Genomic DNA, 22,752 nt, shown 5'->3' on the forward strand with positions numbered 1-22,752 from the left:
CGGCTGAACCGATTTGGATGATATTTTTTGCTTGTATTTGAGTGGGTTCGTGAGGATCTTAGATTTAATCCGGTTTGTGTCACTGTGTTATGGTTCTAAGTGTGATTTTTTTCTAGTCTTATTTGACCTGTACAAAGTCGGGTAGTTATTGTGCGTATAAAATAGTATAAGTAATTTTTATTTTTTTGATTAAGGTTGAATAATAACATTGAATTTTAATTACAGATCAGCAGTCCGAATCTCGAAGAATCTGAAGGCGATGGTGCTGAGGTGTTTGATTTTTTACGGGGTATCACCACAGACATCTTACACAGATTCGCTTAGACCATCACATGGCTCGACATGAAAACAAACTAGATTCAATCGACTTTTTTAAACATAATACCTGGATGTTTATACAGCTAATATTCAAGCGATATCGATCAAGGTAATTGGAAAAAATATGACTCGTAGTAATACGAATATATATTTGATGATACGAACTGATTGATGTGTAACAAAGGAAGAGGTGCTACGTTTATTATAATTCGTTTCTTTTTTATAATACTCTTGTAATGTTGCCAGTTGCGTTGTGTATATTGATATGAATATTTTTATTAATTAGATTATATCAAAATATTAAATTTCACATCATTCCTTTTGATGGGCTTGTGAAATATTTATATTGGATGATGATTTAAGTATTTATTATTGATATAAACTTCGTATTTTAACTTCTAGTTTTAATAGCGTTATAAAAATAACGTTTTCGGTTAATTCAAAATATTGTTAAGAAACGTGAGAAGCATAAACCGCAACTATAGTAGCAAGAACGACTGGTTAGATCCAATTTAGACGATCGTGATATGAGCATTACAATGCGGCATCTTAAAATTTAGAGTACAATGAGCTATAAATTAATAGGCGCCGTATGTTGCCGTCGACGTGACGTGATATTTGTTTCACTAGGGGTGGACCACGAGCCACCTGTATCGAGCGCTCATTACCACACAATGATAGGATGACTTGTAGTCGCTACTAGTTAGTTGCTGGTTGCCAATCGCTGGTCGCGCAATTCAAAATTCGTGTTTAGTTTATCTCAGTAACACAATTTATAATTAATAAATTGTGTTACTTTTAATTTGATAAGTAATATTCATAACTTCTGTAACGAAAGTGAATTTTAATATAAAGCATAAATTTCTTACTCAATATAGACTATCAATGAAAATTTTTAAGACGTACTCGAAGTAGAATCGACATAGCACAATTAAATTGTATTAACTAATTTATTTGAAAGTATTCCAAAGGCTATATTATATTATATTACCTACACTTGTGTTGCTAGTGTAATTTCAATATGCAATTAATGTTATATATATGCGTGTATGTATAAAAATTCTCAATTTATTTTATATATTCTCATCAAGTTTTATGGCTGAAGCATCCGGGTATTCACATTGTGCGAAACATTAAACGATATGTCTGAAGGAGATAATTGAGTTCAGTGACATTAAATAGTCATTCTAATAGAAAACAGTCGATAGTTGTGAGTAAATGAGCATCAGAAGTAAGCGTCGGCGCCCGCACCGCGGCGGAGCTCGTCGCGAGCGGCGGCGCGGGCGCACGCCGCGGGCGACACATCCATAATCCCGTGACGCATGTTTTGACAGTCGTGCTCGCCTACTTTTTGCTGATGTTTTTACGAGATTTTTTTAATTTGAAGGTCCAACGACCCCGCGTTATTTTTATAACACTATTTTCACATGTAATTACGCGTATAACAGGCAGCTTAATTACCCGAAACTGCTACGACCGAGGTTGGAATTCGATCAAAAAACTTAATCCGTTGCCGCTCATATTACGCTTCGTTAACCTTCTTCTTGGTTAACGTCTAGTTTGCATGGGACAGAAAAATGGCGCCTCGTCTCTCTACATAAGAATTATTCTTGCCAAAAAAACATGTCATATATTTAAAGATATAAAATTCCAGCGTTCGATATTAAAATGTATATTTACCTAACGGTGACCACAATCATGTTTAAAATATCGTTAGCTGTGACGAAAACTAGTCACATACGGTTTTTTTCTATATTTTAATGAAATCATTTTTGACACGTATTTATTCGTTTAAATTTAGATACTTAGTTACATTTGGCAACGTTAAGAGTAAATTATAATGTCGACTATTCAAACATATATTTATTTAACGTCTTCCTTTTACAAATATTATGTATGCGAGATAAAGATAAAACTGACACTGAACACAACATTGAATAACAAATTTTAATTGATTGATACTCATAAGATAGCTCATTAAATACATTTAGTATAAACAGTCCTTAAAATATTATATTCAAAATCATTTTTTACATATTTTTCTCTTTTGTAGATGGCTAAAATATTAACAGATCGTTTGCGTTATATTACACAGGAACGCACATTTTAAATTATTATATTTGAAACGGTATAAATTTCGCATAAAGTTGTCGAGGGCAAGGTTCGTACTACAGTAACGGTATATCGACGCGTGAGTAAAAATAGATTTAGCAGGTTAGCTTTTATCTCGTATTTTATTAATAATTCAGCGCTTTATGCTGAAAACAAGTGCCTTTTATTGGAGTTATCCGTATAAAGTACTTATATTTTTATCGAAGAAGTTTTTAAGCTGCGTTTCTATTCACGTTATAAATAATATAAAGGCCTTTTTGCGAGAAACTTTTTAATATCAACAATATTTTAGTATGTCTGCGCTAGTTTTATGATAATTATAGTTTATTATTAACAAAGACTGTCGTCGATATAATAATCACATCACAGATTATAAATATAATTTAATTTTTATTTTACGGAACTTCCTCGATGGTTTTTTGCTGGTGTAATTTCCTTTTAAATTAATTGATTAATTAGTTCCAATTCCTTTAAAAGATAAAGATAATTCCAAAAGTTTATAGAGATACAATTCATTATACTATCTATATAACTAGTCGTTAAATATTAGTTAATTTATATAAATTTGAGTACATATTTATTTTTAAATTTAAAAAAAACATAAGCCAACAATGTAGTACATTCATGTCCCTGTTGTTGATATATTATATTTAATTTATCATACATATATTTATTTATGAAGAAAAATTCAAAATTGTATCATTTGATTAAATAAACGTTATTTATCAATAAAATAAAGCTTTGTTTTTGTTAGCTACGATGTAATTTTTTTCTATTGAATATTTTCTATGGTTGTTTCCACTTAGTTTACGTTTGATTACCATTTAACAATGTATTTGAAAAAAAAATGTATAATTTTAATTTAAATGTTTTTGTTTTTTTTTTTTGCATTAGTCAAATACTATATTAAGACGTTTTGGTATCAAAAACATATGCCTGTCAAATTTTGAATTTACATTGTTTTGTTTTACAAATTAACGACTTTTGATTATAAGTTATTTCGGATTTTATGGTTTCTTTTGTTGTTAAATTTATCTATAATTACAGTTCATAATACAAAGTTGTATAAGTAAAAGTAATCTTATGTTGTTTTAAGAATTAATTATTATATGTTCACAAACTTTTCACATACTTTTTAAAATGTTTATTGCTAATGAATGGCTTTAATTTTAAATTTTATAAAAATACACCGAATATAAATTATATTATGTATATAAAAGTGCATAATAATTAAGTTCTATGAATGTCTAGTATTTAAGAATATTCGGGCAAATGTTGGAACGTGCAGACTATACTATACGTGCATGCATACTACTTTAATATTTTTATATTCAAAATTAAACGTAAAAGTTCTTACTAGTACAAAATTGCAATACTCCAACGATCTATGCGGACAAAACCCTATACAATATGCAGTGTTTACTCACATTTATTTTGATATATTTGCCATCCCGATATAACTTCTGTAAATGTCGGAGTAGGATAGACTGTTAAAAGTTTTGTTTTTTATTATTTAGGTGTAGGACTCAGCTGCTACAATCGTTGGAATATTGTTATTATACGTATCGTTTTGCTGAGGTGATAATGTCATAAGTTATTATAATAAATAGCTGACTTTCCTTTCATATTATATAAAACATCACAATTTGCTGCGACAAATTGAAATTGTCTCTTTGAGTTAATAAAAAATAATATTTTATGCGTCGCATCTTTTGCGACGCAATTTAAAATACGAAAAATAAATATTGAAACATATACGTGTTGTGTTATTTCTAGAAAGTTGTTTTTTACATTTACATCTTCACGTATTGCACACCAATTATAGATTCACACGTTGATTACCGCCGAGTACAGTTAAGACTCATCGGAAAGAAAATAATGACCGTCACGCGTGATTTATTTAAATGCTATTTACCTATTGACATAGTAGCCATGCCTCCCAAGACCTGTTATACGAGCATGCGTATAATTTCAATTCAATTGCCACCTTTTGTCCAGCAGAAGAAAACTAATCTCTCATCAATATTGCAAAAGATTTCTTATCTGAAACTGTACAAGTTCGTTTATTTAAATTCGACGTGGAATTGTAAATACATAATGAAATATCACCCTTACATATAACAGGCCAGGGCCTCAATCCATAATGCCTTAAACAAAGCCGTGGTCATCCAAAAAAACGCGTTTTCATAAGTGTCTCAAAAAAGGTTCGTTGTATAATAAAAATGGTAATGAAACAAATTACAGAAAAAGGTGAGGGACAGACGTCCCTATCTCCAAAGAAAGAAATATATCTCCAAAGAAAGAAAAATCTATAAGCGCTCGAAAACTATGGAAAGGTAAATAACCTTAACCGATAGTTTTCTACTATTCGTAGTTTCAATAGTCCATCACTACTACTAAAACTTAGGTTTATACCACTATATGGCTCTTTCCGGATCTCGGATGTTTTTATTCCAAAAAATTCGGAATTAAATTTTACCAATCTTTTCGAGGGATTTCAAAGTTATGACAAAAATGAAAAAATGGAATAGAATATTGGGTTTGAGACGAGAACACCATTTGAAAAAGTTCTAAGTCTTAATTTTAATTGCTATTTACTAGATTTTTTTTTTAACAATACTTTTGGTAATATAATTTACTTTTGACTTTCGATGTATTTTTAGACGAATCTGATCATAAATAATCAGTACGTACCTACATAATAATAACGTCAAATGTTTGCCCGAACTCATTTTTCTTTCTAAAATTTAAACAGAAATTAAAAATACTTTAAACTTTATTTTCCTAAAGTTTACCTTCTTTAGAGTGATTATTTTATGAATATTCGGTAATTTTGCTATACAAAATAATTATAACAGCTGATTTATATAATATACTCTGGAGATTTTTTTCTGTCCCTGGCTATGTTTCATTTAACCCCTGGAATGTCCCGGTATCGTATGCACCCAATATCTTTATCCCGGTCTTAGAAAAAGGGGGGATCGAATTCTCTAAAATCTTTAGCTAGCTAAATCCACATAGTTGCTAAATGTACTAGACCAGCTCGACATATATTTGCTTTTCTGGATTAATTAGTAACAAAAGTTGTACTAATATATATTTAATTTTATGCTATGCTCAAGAAATGCACTATTTCAGAACAACATTTACGAGTACCATTAATAGGCATCGACATTAAAGTGTCTTTAGGTTTACCTTTACGTTTCGTTATGCGGCAGATTAATGGTAGGTCTTTGAGAAATATGCAGTCGTATAACTAGTAACCGAATCTTTATTATACTTAATAAGTAAGAATAAAGCAAATTATTTTTAACTACAAGTTTCACTTGCATTCTTTCGAGATATTTCTCTGAAATCGAGTGTCGCTTCATGCATATTAAACTACGAAAGGAAGTTCAAATCACGTCTTCACAACAACACGCGGAGATGTAGCGCTCATCATGCAAATCCAAGAAGACAGTTAAGGGTAAGCGCTAGCGGACGCGGGTCGACGGTCGCGCGGCTGTCACCGCCGCCGTCTGCGCGTGCGCGCCTTAATGGCTGTGCGCTTATAACTCTAGTCTCCACCCAATTAGTCAAACCAGACGAGATTATGGTACTAAAACCACATCGGACATAAATGGCCACCTTGTAAGTTCTGTTTGCAATACTCGCAAATAGTAAATTTTACCCAAGTATTAGCACTATATGTTAAAGCTCCACGTAAGCCATTTATTCTGTCTCTATTTTTTGGTAATCCATTATTTCTTTTATATTAGATATATTTTATCAAACAATTCATTGTTCTTAATACAAATTGCGAGGTGCGATCTGCATCGTCATGATTCTTCACTGTTGATTCATCTGAGTTATATTCATTAATTTATTTCAAGAAGATAGCATCTTGACGGATGTGGGTACATTATTACAGGTGGTATGTTTTATGTTTTCCTCTAATGGACAAACCGATATCTGATTTCTCTGGGGCTAACCGTACGTCCGTACGAGCGTCTATCAATAGGCCGAAACCGATATGCAAAATAAAAATAACAGTATTGGCACGTCGTTGTAAGTTTTTTGCGGTGACAAAAAAGTGCTCGCCAACTTATTACATCGAGCAAATTGGACATGGTATTGTAATTATAGCGTGCAATATTTAAGTAGTAATTATGGGGGTCGAGGCGTGGTTAATTGACAGGTGTAGAAGTGACGCGTGGCGATGACCCAGTAAAAGCTCGGCAAACACTCGGCCATCGGCAGGCGGACGTCAAGAGGACTCTTGACCGCGACACGGTCAATATAAGTATAAACGGGAACCGCACTGAGCAGACCACAACCTACATCAACTACAATGCAAGTCCGGCGCAAATGGAAAAATACCTGCATAAGTGAACGGAAACAATAACAATTCTACGTGAGGAGTTGGTGGCAGATGTAAATCCGTTATATACCAGTCGATCTGAACTGGTGAACCAGATATATTTATTAGAAAGTCACGTTGCAGTGATCATCTTAGTCATCTATTAAATTTGATTCCCTTTTTTGCTCATATTTACTACGTGGCAAATAGGTCGAACGCATTATCGTCCCATTAGACACTTCGTTTTGCATTTCAAAAGAAAGACTTATCTGTATCCATAAAACATGTACGTACCTACTTAAACTTCATTTCTCTTTCTTTATATTACTACGCCCTTTAATAAATGATTAATTCACATATTTCACGAATTAATACAAAATTTAATGCCTAACGAAATGAGTACATGTTTTATTTAAATAAACTTAGATTAGTACAATATTTATTACTGCAATATTATGTTCTTACAACGTCTGTCGCCATATATAGATCTTGTATTTGCTTTCTTTGATATACTGCGGGCGACGCAAATTAATAAAAGTTTTCCAGACAATTACCAAGGACCTCACATAATTAGAGAGCAGGTTCCCTAGGGACCCATTAAGCCACCGTGGGCAGGGCCGCTGGCAATGTTTTATAATATAAAGTGAGCAAGGATGTGAATGCATTGCTCTAGAATGTGTAGACTGCCTGGAGCATATGACTCGAACGGCAATTAGTACTCGGTTTTTAACGAAGTTATTAACTGTATTTTTAATAACTATTACTCGAGGCGGCACTTCTAATTAGAATCTTGAACAATGATTTCTTCAAAATAACGGTTTGTTATTTGTAAGTGCCCTTAAAATCAATCGTAGTATAAAGAATAAAAAAAATATATAAATATAATTTCATTTTAATTACCTATATAATGCGAGAAAAATGTTTATTTGTGTGTCTTGTGTTGTGCACTATTTATTTTCGTTATTTTGAAAATAACGCAACAATTTCATAAAATTGATTATAATAACTTATGTATTATAATCTTATGGTGTATCATTACGGTTACATTGTATGTATCGTCATCCAAATGGGAGTAAGTCCGAGTACAGTCAAGATACCCAATATAACCATTTTTATATCCACTTTAGTATATTATTTTAAATAAAATTTTATAATATAATTACTGAGCATATTCCAATCAAGAACAAATTGTTCTTCGGTCGTTTAATAAAACTTCCTTTGAATTAACATCATAAAATGAATCATTCTGTTTTAATTAACAGATAAATAGAGATAAGTAATCATGCAAATTTAGAATGAAGTTCGCTTGAATTGAAGATAGAATCTGCTTAAATAAAAGAGTAGGAATAAAGAATCTGCCATTCCTTGGTATGAAAGCCCTACAAGAATATGTTATTTTAATTGCTATTTAACAGATAACACTTCAGTTCCCATTTAAAATAATATATACATATGTATATATTTATAAAGTCAACAAAATAACCTATTCATTAAAGTTTAATTAATCACATCCCATAAAAGTTAAAATTAGTTTGCGATCTTATCGTAGAAATTAATAACTAGATAAAATAAAATAAAAAACAAATTATTTTTAAACATAATTTAATTAATAGTCAAGACATATTAATTATCTGGCTTACCTTTGATTGATACGATATTGTGCATTAAATGTATTTAATGAAAAATAGGCATTAAGTAGTAATTATAATAAAGATTTATTATAATAGTTATGAATTCCTTTACATAAAGTAATGAAATATATACCCGTGAACAGACTTGACTGATGTTCAACTTATCAAGACAAAACCGCAACTGATTTGAAGTAAATCGACGGATCGTGACCGAGCCGTTTAATCATAAGCATCTAAGCTAATTAGAGTAGGTCGCGAACCTCTGGGACGAGTAATGAAAATTACAACTGAACCTAGTTGCGAAGGAAAATTACACTTCGCTTGGAATTTCACGATGGTTTGAGGATAGACTTCCAAATGCCACTAGAATCAATTATGGGCTTAAGTCTACAACATGTTTTTCCATATTAAGTATTTTCCTATGGTAACCGTAAAAGGTAGATTATTTATTATCTACGAAAAAAGAATGTATCTACAGCTTGATCTGATTTATATTATGTACCTCATTTCTTAAATGAATAAGTAAATAATAAAGAAGTAATTTACTTATTGTAATTTATAACCAGCCATGAATCTAGGAGGTCAAACCGAACTGCCCATTTTGGCTGCTAACGTAAAAGGCTAGATTTGGTTACGAAAAAAACCAACCAGAGCCTCTACTACAGGGGCCCTAGAATCACTTAAGTATATTGTTTGTTTGATTTGTACATAAAAATATGGATTACATATTCTTTACTTTAATCTGTAAAATGTCTTGAAATTCACAGATGTAGTAAGTGCCTTTGGGATATCCAGTAGTTCAGATGTGTCTCATTGTTTGTCTTGACAGTTAATATAATAAAATATAACTAAGCACCAATGAGGAATAAGAAAACTAAATAGCATACCTTTTTTATATTTTTGATGCGCTTTGAATCAATAATGAAAAAGCTATAAGATGGCTGACCATTTTCAGTGATTAAAAAATTGCTTTGAATATCATAATTGAACAAGTGTATAATTTCGTTCCGTTTCGTTAGCCCACACAAAACACTTCTGCATTTTTACTCAAAAAAACCACAGTATAAATAAAAAAAACTGTTTAAAATGTTTGTATATATATACATATATCAAAACTATATCAAAATTTCTCATAAAATGTAATCATTTATACGTACTCGCATCAAATGAATCAAACGCGGCATAAAATGTTAATCGGTCCTGTAAACCTAGTGTAAACTGTCCGCTAAAAGCAAGATAAATGATTAGAAAAAAAAGTTATAAGCAAATACAGACATATTGCAAATCATTTTAAAAAGTACTAAAAGTACGAAGTTTTCAACTATCGAAGTTATATAATTAAATAAGCAATATTATAACAACAGTATTTAATTTAATTTCTTTGTCAAATATGCAAGTAAATGCTATTTATTTCTTGTGTCAAATACTAATGTTACTCCACTTTAAAAAAAGTGGTAATCATTTTAATCGTTTCGGAAAAACGAAATATGTTGAATCGTTCCATCAGCCGTTATTAGCTGAGCAATACGTAAGTCTATTATTATAGTTACTGGTGCAGAGCTATTGCAGGAATCATACAACTCAATCGCAGACAGGACATCGATCAATTTGATGGCGATGTAATAAGGCGCGAGTAGATGATCAAGGAAGAAATATCAGTATACTTATCTTAGCGTCTAATCCAAATAGCTATGTGTGAATGCACCGCAGTACGGATTACAAACAACGCTAGAGTAATTTATAGCTTGTGTTTTATTACTATAATGAAAAGACAATACTGTATAACAACTTTATGTAATGTTTTCTATGCTTGCAACTTTAATATTATAAACAGATAAGAAATTATTGAAGTTCCTCATTACCAAATACTATTATTGTATTAGGCCATTATTAGGTTAAATAAATAGTATATTATTTTATTTAATACAATAATAGGCCATGTTAAAATATTCTTATAGTGAGAGTTTACATTATATATTTAGGTATATTTTTTTTGGTAATTGCAATATAATTTTACTGTTACAGCGTCGTGGGTTATGGATTCCATTCCTTATACGCGCAAAGCACTAAACCAGTAAAATGATTAATTCATTATAATTTACAGAAGTACTACTTACGATAGTTATAAATTAATAAATCTATCGGCTATCAGCAATTATACTGTTACATTACGAAGCCCTTGTTCTCGACTGCGAGGCTTTGGCGCGGTTGATCAGATTATCTGCGCTCAAGAACGCCGCTTTCACGTCCAGTTATTCATTACTGGATCATTTATAATGAAATAAATGATTAATGAAACGAATAATTAAAATTTTATGGGGTTATAATATATTGCAGCAGTTAATACAGAGTAAAGAATACATGGATAATATAAATTACTACATGACTTACGCATTTAATGATAAAATAAAATCTCTAAATATTGTATTATTACAACATACATATATTTATTATACAATATAATATTATACAATATAATTTTTTTAATACAATAATAATTGCAGTAATAACAAATAGGTTGTCGGTGTATGAAGAAAAGCCAGCTGCATCTGAGTATGTAAACCTCTACCCTTCATAACATTAGCCTTTCACAAATCATATTGAATTCGAATTCTAAATATATAATGCTTAAGTAGACGTTCTGTTGATAATCTAAATACGAACCGACGAGGCTCTCATGCGCCAGGAAATTAGAGTTGTACAACAGGAATATTGAGTTAATTTCACCATTTTCCTATCCTATTTACATAATCTCGTTAGCTTTTGAAACGTCTATCAAGGTACAATCTAAAATATAATGGTAAAGCTATATTATTACTAACAATATCAAGCTTATTACTAAGGAGTACCCATTGTTATCAGAATATTAGGCACTAAAATGACAACCGCTTCTTGTTCCTTTGTCTCTATTACCGTTGGTCCCGACAGTCTTCCTTATCTACACGTGTACCGCCTGTTTGGTATCACTCTATATGGGTACCGTTCGGTATTATCACATCAGGTTGTTCGAAACGCAGTCGCACGGTAAGGGTCCCCATTAGCATACAAGTAAATATCTCGATCTACGAGCAGAGCGCAGGCAGATTACCGCCACAACGCTTCCGCACTATATTGAATTTGGCGCTAACGTTCCGACTCCCATTGCCCGTGCACGTTTACTTGTTAGCGTGATTCCCAAATGATAACGATCTCGCTGCGTACGAAACACACCATTGTGCCTAGAAATACGTGAGCGCAGGGCCCTTTCTACGTTCACATTACCTAAGCCATATTTCACTGCGACTGACATGCGGGCTATTCTCAAGTAGGTAATTTGAAGTTTACTAGTTTACCTACATGCGACATTGTTATTTTGAAGTAAATCTGACTTTGATGCATGTTGACAAGCGGAAACAACTTTCGCCTTTTATGACACACTTTATACATATATCGGTTTAGTTTATTACCAAAATGAAATAATAATATTATTCGGTTCTATTATATTTAAATTATTAGGAGTATCTAACACAAAAATATACTGATCGGAAATAAAAGTTTTTAATATTAAACAACGTCTTAAATAGAAAACATGTGTGATTGAGCCAAACTTGTATAAAATATATAGTTTCAAAAGCATCCGACATTGTACCTGTTAAAAATTAAGAGCAATTTTGCTTATCATTACATAGTTAAAGAATAACAGGCGGTACGATTGAACAAAACCTTTAAAAAAATCTCCAATAGTTTTATGATTATTAAAAGCCAAAGACAAACTTAGAGTCATTAAACACTTTTTGGGGTTATTTTTTTTTCAAAAACACAAATATGTTTTCTATAAGTTTGACTATTTTTGACATGATATTATTTTTATTAACTTCAACTAAATGTGATGACTAGGTTCGATCCTAATTCTCCTAAACGATATTGATTAATTTTTATTTTAAATAAAATACATAAACAAAGTATATAAACAGTCGAGAATTCATACCGTGTGGGAAGAGAAAGTCGACTATTGTATGCTCTAATACAAGCTTATCTTATACCTATTTATAAAACTACTTTTGTCATGTCCGACCAAGGATATAACATATACCATTCATCAGCTTCAGACATTCATTCGTCATTATGGTTCATCGTTAAATTATAATACTTTATAATGAAAAGTCTAGGTAGGTAATTTAATATAAATGGTACCTGTCATTAAGGTAAATAACTGTATGGTTACAACGTATTTAGGAAAAACGATGTCATAGTTCAGAGAGTAAAAAGGTAAGGTAGAAAGAGGCACAAAGTACATTATATTACATACCATATAGGCTTGATTACATAGATTGGGTTCAGCGTTTGTTGATAAAAATCTACATGTATTTATCGAATGACATCGATTGATTTGATGTATCTTTATAAAATTAAAATATATGCATATGTGGCGTATACACATATAACCCATAAAGTAATAACATGGAGAGATATGACTTAATTTTTATGATACCACTACATGTAAAATTACAATTAAATTCGATTAAAAATTTATGAATAACTATGATTAGTATTACAGATTAATGAAAAATAAAAATTACAATTAACACTTTCCTTCGTATTATATTGCGTGGTCTTGGAAGGGCATCATTATGTTTTAAGTCTATTAATTCAAATAATACCTATTTGTTTTTAATTTATTGTAAACGTTCTTCCTTCTTTCTAAGTACAGAACAAAGAGGCAACTATTACAATATATTATTTAGGCTTTAGCCTTTTACCTAAATATCTCCTGTTATTTATCACTCTATGTATGTATATGGTTTATACGCGAATATTTAGTTTGTATATTTCCTTTTTCTTTAAGGGTATAAGGTAAGGTAAGTATACCAATATAAATACTAATGTAATTTTTTCTATACCTTTTAAAAATATTTTTCGATTTTTTAAAGTTTTATTTATACCTATAAACACTATCCGTCGCTTTAAATATGATCGCATTAGTCAGTAAAAATAATAATAATATTACAATATTAGCAACATACATTAGCATTTAGCATGTATACAGTTTTGAGCATTACAATATAATATATGTACTTAGATTATTTATATATCCAGAAAAAGTGTCGCACTACAATAGAACTAAGACAAACGGCCAACGGGCAACTTTATTATCTTGGTCTGTGTGACAGCTGTGCTAGACGAGTGCTAAATAATAACTTACACTAATAAAACACAACTAATAAAGGCACAAGGCAAAATGGCATTCGCCAAACGTCATACTACTTTATCAGAGTGCGTTTTCTTAGTGGAAAACTGTTGGCAACTATTTTTTCCGACTCATACTCCGCTCTGAGAGTCTATCTAGCCTTGCATAAAACCCAATAAATTTATGATAAAATTAAGTAACTATAAAATAATTTTAAAATATAAATATTACGATTCCGGGTGTTTATCATAATTGGCCATTCTAAAATAAATTAGTGATTCATACAGAATGTAATGATCATAATATAATAACTTACAGTCTGCTTCAAGATAACCAATATAATATATTTATTTGTTAAGCGTTTAGTTCTAACGCGGGCGCCATCTGCTGTAAATGACTATTACTAAACTAATTAATTTAAATTTTTCGATACTTTTGTGATAGATGCCACTACTAGTTATATAACGTCTGAAGACCAAGAATAAGCTTTGTACAATAAATAAAGTATTTCTCAAATATTTTATAATTGAAATAATAATATTTTAAGTTCCGCTAAAATTCAATATTTTAAACACAATGGAAAACTACATTCGTCAACAAATATATGTGATAACAAAACGCAATCTACCAACATACGTAATTGGCCTATCCTGTCCCAACTTATAACGTCATAGACATGTGTATGACAAAAATGGTTGCCATTTACCAGCTGGCACTTATTTTTTAATTACATATTAACCAATATACTTTTTAATAAAGTGTAGTGGTATGGCGTCGGTTTTAGATTTGGTAAAACATTACCAACATTCTATAGAGAAATACCCGAATGATGAGCAAAAAGTAAGTACAGATGCTTGATTTGTTTAGGAATATCCACGTTAGATAATTTAAAAATCTAGAGGTTTCATTGTTATAATTATTACGCTTTAATGATCTGCAAATAATAATGCATTACACAATTTAAAAAAGACTACTTTACTTCTATCAAGTGACGGGTTTTTCTGCCACTACTAACATTTGTAATATTAATAACATTACATTAAAACTATAAAAAAAATACATTTAATATTGACCCCTTTAGATATAAGTGTATTATATAAACATTAATCTGACAAACAATTTCTTTTATTAAATATAATTTAATTAGTTCAACATATGACAACTAAGCTCTTAAGAACACTAGAATGTTATTTATTTATTAATAAACATATTATAACAAAATAGGAAAACAGAAAATGATCGTAGGCACCCATTTGTTCTAAATTTGAATGCTTACATTTTTTTACTATTTTACTTAAAAATGTAACAGTTTGTAATCTTTGTTGTATGTATCAAAATACAAAATCAATATGTATAGATAATTTATATCAAGGTACACAATATTAAGAAGTATACAAGCAGTGTACCTTTTCAAGTGTTTAAACTAAAACCCATTTTGATACTTAAATTTATTGTAAAAAAAATTCATTGCAGGTTTTAAAATGTATAGACAAGTTGTATAACTTGACTGTGACGGTTCAACACTTACAAGAAACAGGTGTAGGTCGCACTGTAAATGCTCTTCGTAAAGAACCTGGTGATGTGGGCCAAGCAGCCCGAGCACTTGTTTACAAATGGAAGACAATGGTAGCAGCTGAAGAAAGTGACCAAGAAGAACACAAAAATGACAGTGAGCATTTGTGAAATTAGAAAATAATTAAAAAATATATATTTCCATTTTATTGTGTGATTTAAATATGTATTTACAAAATTTATACAATAAAAAGATTAAAAGATTTTTTATAGACTTGCTTTTGTTTTATATTTTTTCTCCTTCTAATATAATGGTTTTCATTTGACAGCTACTAACTATAATGGACATGAAAATGGAAAATACTATGAGAATGATTCAAGTGATTCTAGAAGTAAGCATGACAAGCGTGAAAAATTACAAAAAACACCAAAGACTGAAGAAAGACACCATAAACACACAAATGGAGATTATGGAAATAAGAGAAAATATCAAAGCAGTGAGGTAAGTTACTACAAATATTTTTTTAAATTATTTTAATGACCACCAATAAAATAGTATTCAGTAAAAATACTATATTTATAAATATTACATTTTTGAGCTTTTATTAAAAAACAAGCTAAGTATTGTTGAATAACATTATACAATTTTATTATGTTTCCAACTATATACTTACATACCTAGTATAACTATATACTTTATTTTTAATATGTCGGTGTACATTAAACCATGTTCTATTCTATTTTTTACAATAAATCTGAGAATTATTTGTCTTATCTTTCCATCTTTTACTTATCTAAATTGCAAAATTAAGTTTGCTATATATTCTGTGTTTTAAAATTAATAGAAATCTTAAGTTTACAACACTGTTAAAACACTTATACTTTCGGAAATTTTTAATTGGTTGAATTTTTGTGCAATTATATTCATAAAATAGCATACTAATTGACCAACCGCTTTGAACCTTTTAACCTAATTGTAAAATGTTATACAAGCCTGTTTGGTAGGTGGGTGGCTGGGTGGGAACCCAGTATCTAATAAAATAAAATATTCTAAGGCCAAAAAGGAATATTTAGTGTTATTGTTAATTGCAAGGATCATTGAACGTGATTAACTACAGGCACAGGAACGTAACAGCTCAGTGCTCCTATGGTTGTTGGTACATTGAAGATTTAAGGGATGTTTAATATCTCTAACCGTCCCATTCTCTATGGGAAACTCTATTGTGCCACCACAACTCACTATCAGTTGGCACATTAGCCTGCCTGCATAATATTTAAAGTTAAAAAAAAAAGTTTATTATATTAGAATAAGACATATTAGATAATTTGAAAACTATTTTAAGCAATAGACAAGAAATAACTTTAAAGTATTTGTGTTAAGAGGATTATTATTTCTTTACAGGATGAAGAATCTGAGACAAAAAAATGTAAATACTCAAGTACAAAAGATAATGGTTATAAAGTAAAATCCGAAACAAAAACGGCACGAGATTCATCTGAAAGTGAAATGGATAGCCAAGCAGATAGTGCTCAAAGTGATTCTGAAAGTGAGGATTCGCAGTCATCTGAAGAAGAAAGAAAACCCGAAATCAAGATGGTAAAAGAGAATCACCAATCTTCATCGACTAAACATTTAACAGGTAGTCGAGATAAACATAAATCTGATTCTTATTCCGACATTTCATTGGATAAATCAGAAAAACACCACACTACGAATAGTTCAGACATTAAATTCTTACCCGAAAAACTATCTTCAAAAGACAAGTCACATAATTCCCATTCACATAAGAGTTCCAATGAAAGTGAACATCATATGGAAAAAAAAGAAAGGGAACACAGGTCCTTAGAAATAGAAAAAAGGCATAAAAGCGAATCTTCGAGCAAACATTCAGATAAACATCGATCCTCACATAGCTCTGAAAAACAGAAGTCCAGTGGCAGTTCAGATAAGCATAGATCCAGTAGTAGTTCGGAAAAACAAAAAAGCAACAGTAATCCTGAAAAACACAGATCCAGTAGTAATGTAGAAAAGCATAGATCTAGTAGTAATTCAGATAAACATAAATCAAATACAACAGAGAAACATAAAAATAATTCGGATAAAGCTCATTCTAGCAAATCTGAAAAAGATAAACATAAACTACCATCTGAAAAGGAAATTTCAAATGAGAAACACAAGTCAAAAGAAAGTCGTAGTAGCAGTAAAGATAAGCACACTTCATCGAGTAGAGAGAAAACAAAAGATAAAAGTAGTTCTTCAAAGGAAAAAGAACACAGTAGCAAAAGTGAAAAGAAACATTCATCATCAAAAGAGTCGAAAAGTAGTGATGAAAAAAGAAAATCTGAAAGCAGTAATCGAGAGAAAAGTAATAGAAAGAGTAAAGATAAATCTTCAAGTAAGTCTAGTAGTAGTAAGTCTAAAGATGGGGAACCAAAGAAAAAAGACGCTGGCGGGGATAGCGACGATGGCATAGATTGTGGCTCAGGTGTGTTTTATTTTGCATGCGACACTGTTACCTAGGAAATTTAAAATGTAACGTTTTGTAATTGTTTTTTAGGTGCTAGCTTTGCTGAAGCATTAGGCATGGTAAGTCCTGCCAAGCCGAAAAAAAAATCAGTTTTCACAAAGGATAGTGCATCGCCGAATTCTAATGATGATGTGAGTACTAACTTGAATATGTTATATTATTGGGAAAATCAAAGATATCTGAGAGGTCAAAAAGTAGTAGTAACTAGTAAATAGAGTAAATGCGCTGAGTAAATATTTGGAACAGCCCAATATATATGATGAGTGCACTATTGTAAAAAAAGTTATAATATTTAAAGACCTCTTACTTTGTATTAGACGAGTATATTTATGAAGTTATATTCTCTCACTCACTTTGCGGGCTGTAGTATATATATTGGCATATCGAACGAAATGATTCGTTTTGCGTTCAATGAATGAAAGATTCTGATTTACTTATTAAAAATCGAGGAGTATAAAATAACTGTTACTAATAAACGTACGGACCAGCAAGTATATATGGTTGTACCAGCCGTAGACAAAAATTAAAGTTGTTGTTCGAGTCCATTCATAACAAATTTCCGTCAGCGATTTCACCCGCGTGTCAGGAGCCAGGTTTAAGGTACCCTATGTCTTTTTCTAAGACGTGTAACAAACAAATTAATAAACTGTTTCATACTAATAATATTACTGTTTTTCATAATTAAATAATTATGCGGACAGACATACGTGCCACCTGATGGTAGATAGTTACTACCGTTCATAGATATTGACTTCACCCTTGAAACAATACCAGTATTGCTGTTTGGCGGAAGAAGAAATGATGATGAGTAGGTGCTACCTACCCAGACAGGCTTGCACAAATAATAACTTTGTGGTATTTTGGTTATGAAGTAATAATAAAAAAAACTCTGTATCGTCTCAGTGCGATTTGCGAAGTGCAGACTGCAATTAATGTAAAAAATAATGTAATATAAAAACTGTAATGTCCGTTCATTTTTCATTTCATATATCATGCAAATAAATTAAATAATAAATTTATTATTTTTTTGATATTTCTAGATGAGTCCAGCTACGCTATTAGCGCCAACTGCAAAACTGGCTCCGCTGCCAACACTAGAAATATCTGCACTCCCGGAGATATCACCCAACTACAGACCCCGACCACCACCCAAATTCCTGCCCCATTTCACAGACGAGGATGCCATGAACGCCGGTATATCATCTAAGAACCAAAGGTAAACAAGTAAAAGCCTGTTAATGTCTACATTAGTCTACATTAGTAAATATACTGTCTATTGGAAGAGATGTTACACAATAATCTATCTTAAATAGTTTTTTGATAAGTTTGATCAAAATATCAATCGTCGGAATACACTTAATATGTACGTTATCCACAATAAAGAATAACTTATTTTATGCTTTTGTGTATAATGCGGTAAATAGCGCTGTTGGTTTATAAAAATCCTTTATTCAATATAACATTCATTAGCATTACATACTTGTTTTAACCGGCGGAAAAAACTCATCAGGCCTGTTTTTTTTTTTGTCAATTTATGATTTTTTACATATAATTATTATATATATTCAATATAGCAAAAAAATGGCCAAGAGAAGATAGTTTCATTCTCACGGTGTGCTAATAACTATAAACTCAAGAATAATTGTATAATACATACCTTTTACACACAAAGGGTTCCTTTTCACTTTTTTTAATTAGGCAACAGGAGCATTTTGTTCCATTCTGAGATCCTGTTGTTAAATTAATATCGTCCCACAGAAAGAGTTACTACTCTATGTAGTCGAATAAGTAGTAAGTTTGTATTTAGTCATTTTAATGTCAATACTATGCGTATCACATTTTCTGGCAAAATCATAAATATTTTTACGTTACAGGACTATATATTGAGAAGCAAAAGTAAATATCTTGTTTTTTTTTAACTTTTTGCCTCAATGATTATTAAGCTCCTAGATTATAGATTGCTCACATAGCCCTTTCTGCTCCACGAATATCGTATGGATAGCGAATAACAAAAAATGTTTTGATTATTTTGTGAATTTTTCAATTTTTTATCCAAGTCAGTAGGTGTCTCAATGTGGTTCTTCACTGCCGAACACGATATTATAAACACAAACTACGTAAACCTCGACGGAGCTTTTCGTATTCCATCTATTGGCCTATATGAGCTTAGCCAAAATTTTGATAGGTCGTTCTTAATATCAACATTATACCGTATCTTTTTTTTTTTTTCAGAACAAAAGTGTATTCCGGCAACAAAGTAATTGGAAAAATTCCTACATTGTACGAAATGTGTGTACATATACTGCAAGAACATATTGACTGTAAGTTTATATAAAAAAATATTTCGGTAACAATTATGTCGAACAATTTTACTATAAAATAAAGATCAGTAAAATGTTTTATTCCAATGTATTAATGTATTATATTAATATTTTAGCACTTGAATATACTGGAGGTGTTCCATATGATATACTTAAACCTGTTGTCGATCGAGCAACGGCGCAACAACTTTTTGTGTTGGAACACTATAATCCTTATCTAATGGAAGACACAGATCATCTTTGGCAAAAATTCTGTGAAAAAAACTTCAGGAACAAAAAGCGACAGGAAATGGAGACATGGCGGGAAATGTATATGGTATAATTATTTTTTTAATTTTACGGTTAAATATAAATAATTACATTAAAAATCTATTATAATTTTATTTATTACTAATATTTTTTGTACAATTGTGTAGAGATGTCAAGAGGAACAGGAAATTAAACTTAAGTCACTTACTGCTAATATTCGAATCGCCCAAGAAGCGAAAAAAGCACCTATCAAGCAAACTAAAATGGCCTATGTTGATTCTGTTGTTAAACCACCGCGGAATGTTGCAAAAAAACAAGTAAGTAAAATATTATTACAGTTATATCAACTTAGACAACGTAACACCAGTACATTAGATATACTTTAAAGCAAATGAAGACAATTATACATATAAATGAATGTTACTAGTTTTACTACCGTGTCCAGTCCAGTAGTAAAAAGCAAAAATTGATCTTTTCTGTGATCACAGGCACAACATGGGACAGCTTTTGCCGCAACAGCCAGCCCCGCAGCCAGAGTGGCTTCATTGGCTGCAGCACCAAATGTCCTCCGAGGTGGAAGACCGACACCTGTACCAACCGTATCCACGTCATCATCTTTCAAACCTAAGAAAGCTCCCCTTATGCAGAAAGCCTTGCAGTTCTTACGTGGACGAAAACGATGATTATTATAACACCTTTTTATCTCAGGGTATGTTTTGAAGTGTCTGTCTTATACATTAAATAAAGTCTATTTAATTCAAATGTAGAAATGGTAATGTTAGATTTCAATACATAAAGACTTTTTATAAGATCATTCATCATAGTTTATAGAATTTAGGATATTAGATGTCATAATTTAAAATTAATTAACAATCTTTTGTACATTATTATCTATATGAATAGATCTATTGGTATTTGTCAACTCTCACTTTCATAAACATCGTTATGGTTTTTGTTATATAAATGAAGTACCCAAATCATAGAAAATAATAGGCCTACATTTTCGTAAGTGCTTAAAATTAAATATTGCAACAGCCAAGCACTCAGACAAAACAAGTGCATGAATCAAAACTATTTATGATATTAAATTGATTTAAGAACATAGAAGGTATTCTTGCAAGTTTGATCAAAGTTAAATTGTAAGACTCATCTTTGTTGCAGAACGAAATATTTTTATATTTTGAAAACAAGTTCAATTTAATTTAAAAAAAAATACATACTAGATAATTCTTAAATATGAAGTTATATTATCCATACGAAAGCGCAATTTTATTAGTATTTGACTGATGATTTTTCAGTTAGGGTTACAGAATACTTTTGTTTCTCAGTATTTAAAAATTTGTATATATTGAGAAAGTAGAAGTGTTATTATATTAGTTAAAAAACAATACAGACCCGACCGGGTATTTACATAACCCAACTATTTGTCCATGAGTTTAATATATTATTTATTTTATTATTCCATGCTTATGCTTCGAGTGGCAAAAAACTACTAAAACACAATTTCATTAATTAATTTTAAAGAGAACTCTGATGTTTCAGTTGTTAGACATAAGGGCCATGAGTACTTTTTTGGAAATCTAATTTATTTTCAATTAGGAGTAAAATTTCATACCCTTTTCAATTATGTCAATGAAATTTTAAAAATAAAAAATAATAATGGAGTGACTTTCATTTACTATTAACAATAACCAATTTATATTAATAAGTGTTGAGTTTTAATGAAGCGTAAGTCTTTTATATGCACAGCATTTTCAAATTCTAAGGGTATAATTATGGGTAATAATTATGGACTTATATTAAAAAAAAATTAATCATTAAAATCAATATGTGGAAGTGTAATTAGTTTTTGTTTCAGTTTTTGTTATAACTATAAATCATAGTCTAGTAGTGATAGTATCTTTTAATATTCCATGTTGTGCAGAAATGTATAAAGTCACAGGAGAACTAATAAAACTTATTCAGATTTAAAGTGGAAAACTAATGATTAAGTACATTTCTGCACAACACAGTCCAATTATTCACCCATTTATAGTATCAAAATAAGGATGAGTTTGATATATAAATATATATTTCTTAATAATTATTTAAACATATTTTAATATGAATTAGAAATGTCTTATTTAAATTTAACAACTTTTAGGAACACTACAAATAAAGGTTCACATAGATCAATTTTTTTAATACTAGTTTATTTTCAAAATTATGAAATGATTTATTTAAGCAAATGTATATATATTAGATAGAAGTAGAAAATCATAATGTTTAAAATCTATCCTAAATTAGGGTGTTTGTATTTTTTGTTCCTGATATAAACCAAAAAGGAATATGTACAGACAAAAAGCTAGAACAATCTAAATTAAATTTGGAAAACTTTCATAGAAATAAATAGAAAAATAATTGTGATCCGTAATGTTGTAATAGAAATAGTATAGATGCATCTTCTCAAAATAACTTATTAAAATTTAAATATATCTAAACTTTTAAAACTTAAAAAAAATTAAGTAAATTTCTTAATACTATATGTTCTTACAAAAATTAGTGTACTGTTTCTATATTTTAATTGGATCTTGCT

General features: G+C 30.4%; 2 protein-coding genes across 4 annotated transcripts in view; both read left to right on the forward strand.

Annotated features, from left to right (window-relative positions):
- Positions 1-1,056, forward strand: part of LOC113392898 (autophagy-related protein 16-1) — a 126,150-nt gene extending 125,094 nt beyond the window's left edge. For both annotated transcript variants that reach the window (XM_026629512.2, XM_026629513.2), the window contains one exon: positions 226-1,056. The gene's annotated coding sequence lies outside the window, so the exon portion shown is untranslated. The remainder of the gene's footprint in view (positions 1-225) is intronic.
- A 13,151-nt stretch (positions 1,057-14,207) lies between these two features.
- On the forward strand, positions 14,208-22,742 carry LOC113392922 (transcription elongation factor B polypeptide 3). Of its 2 annotated transcripts, none has more exons than XM_026629548.2 (10): positions 14,208-14,407; positions 15,041-15,236; positions 15,409-15,581; positions 16,482-17,565; positions 17,638-17,738; positions 18,648-18,823; positions 19,840-19,928; positions 20,045-20,244; positions 20,345-20,494; positions 20,666-22,742. In XM_026629548.2, exons 1-10 carry the CDS (start codon positions 14,336-14,338, stop codon positions 20,858-20,860), a joined length of 2,436 nt encoding a protein of 811 aa, XP_026485333.2. In that variant the 5' UTR covers positions 14,208-14,335; the 3' UTR covers positions 20,861-22,742. The 2 variants fall into 2 exon arrangements, with proteins under 2 accessions (XP_026485333.2, XP_064072430.1); XM_064216360.1 differs by having other exon boundaries at positions 16,482-17,475.
- The last annotated feature ends 10 nt before the right edge of the window (positions 22,743-22,752 follow it).

Source organism: Vanessa tameamea, chromosome 12 (assembly GCF_037043105.1).
Source record: "Vanessa tameamea isolate UH-Manoa-2023 chromosome 12, ilVanTame1 primary haplotype, whole genome shotgun sequence".
In the NCBI taxonomy this organism is placed as follows: domain Eukaryota; kingdom Metazoa; phylum Arthropoda; class Insecta; order Lepidoptera; family Nymphalidae; genus Vanessa; species Vanessa tameamea.

Coding starts and splice junctions, on each gene's coding strand:
- LOC113392922 (XM_026629548.2), top strand. CDS start 14,336: ATGGCGTCGGTTTTAGATTTGGTAAAACATTACCAACATTCTATAGAG. Junction 20,245..20,344: donor CATGGCGGGAAATGTATATG/GTATAATTATTT, acceptor ACAATTGTGTAG/AGATGTCAAGAGGAACAGGA. Junction 20,495..20,665: donor GGAATGTTGCAAAAAAACAA/GTAAGTAAAATA, acceptor CTGTGATCACAG/GCACAACATGGGACAGCTTT.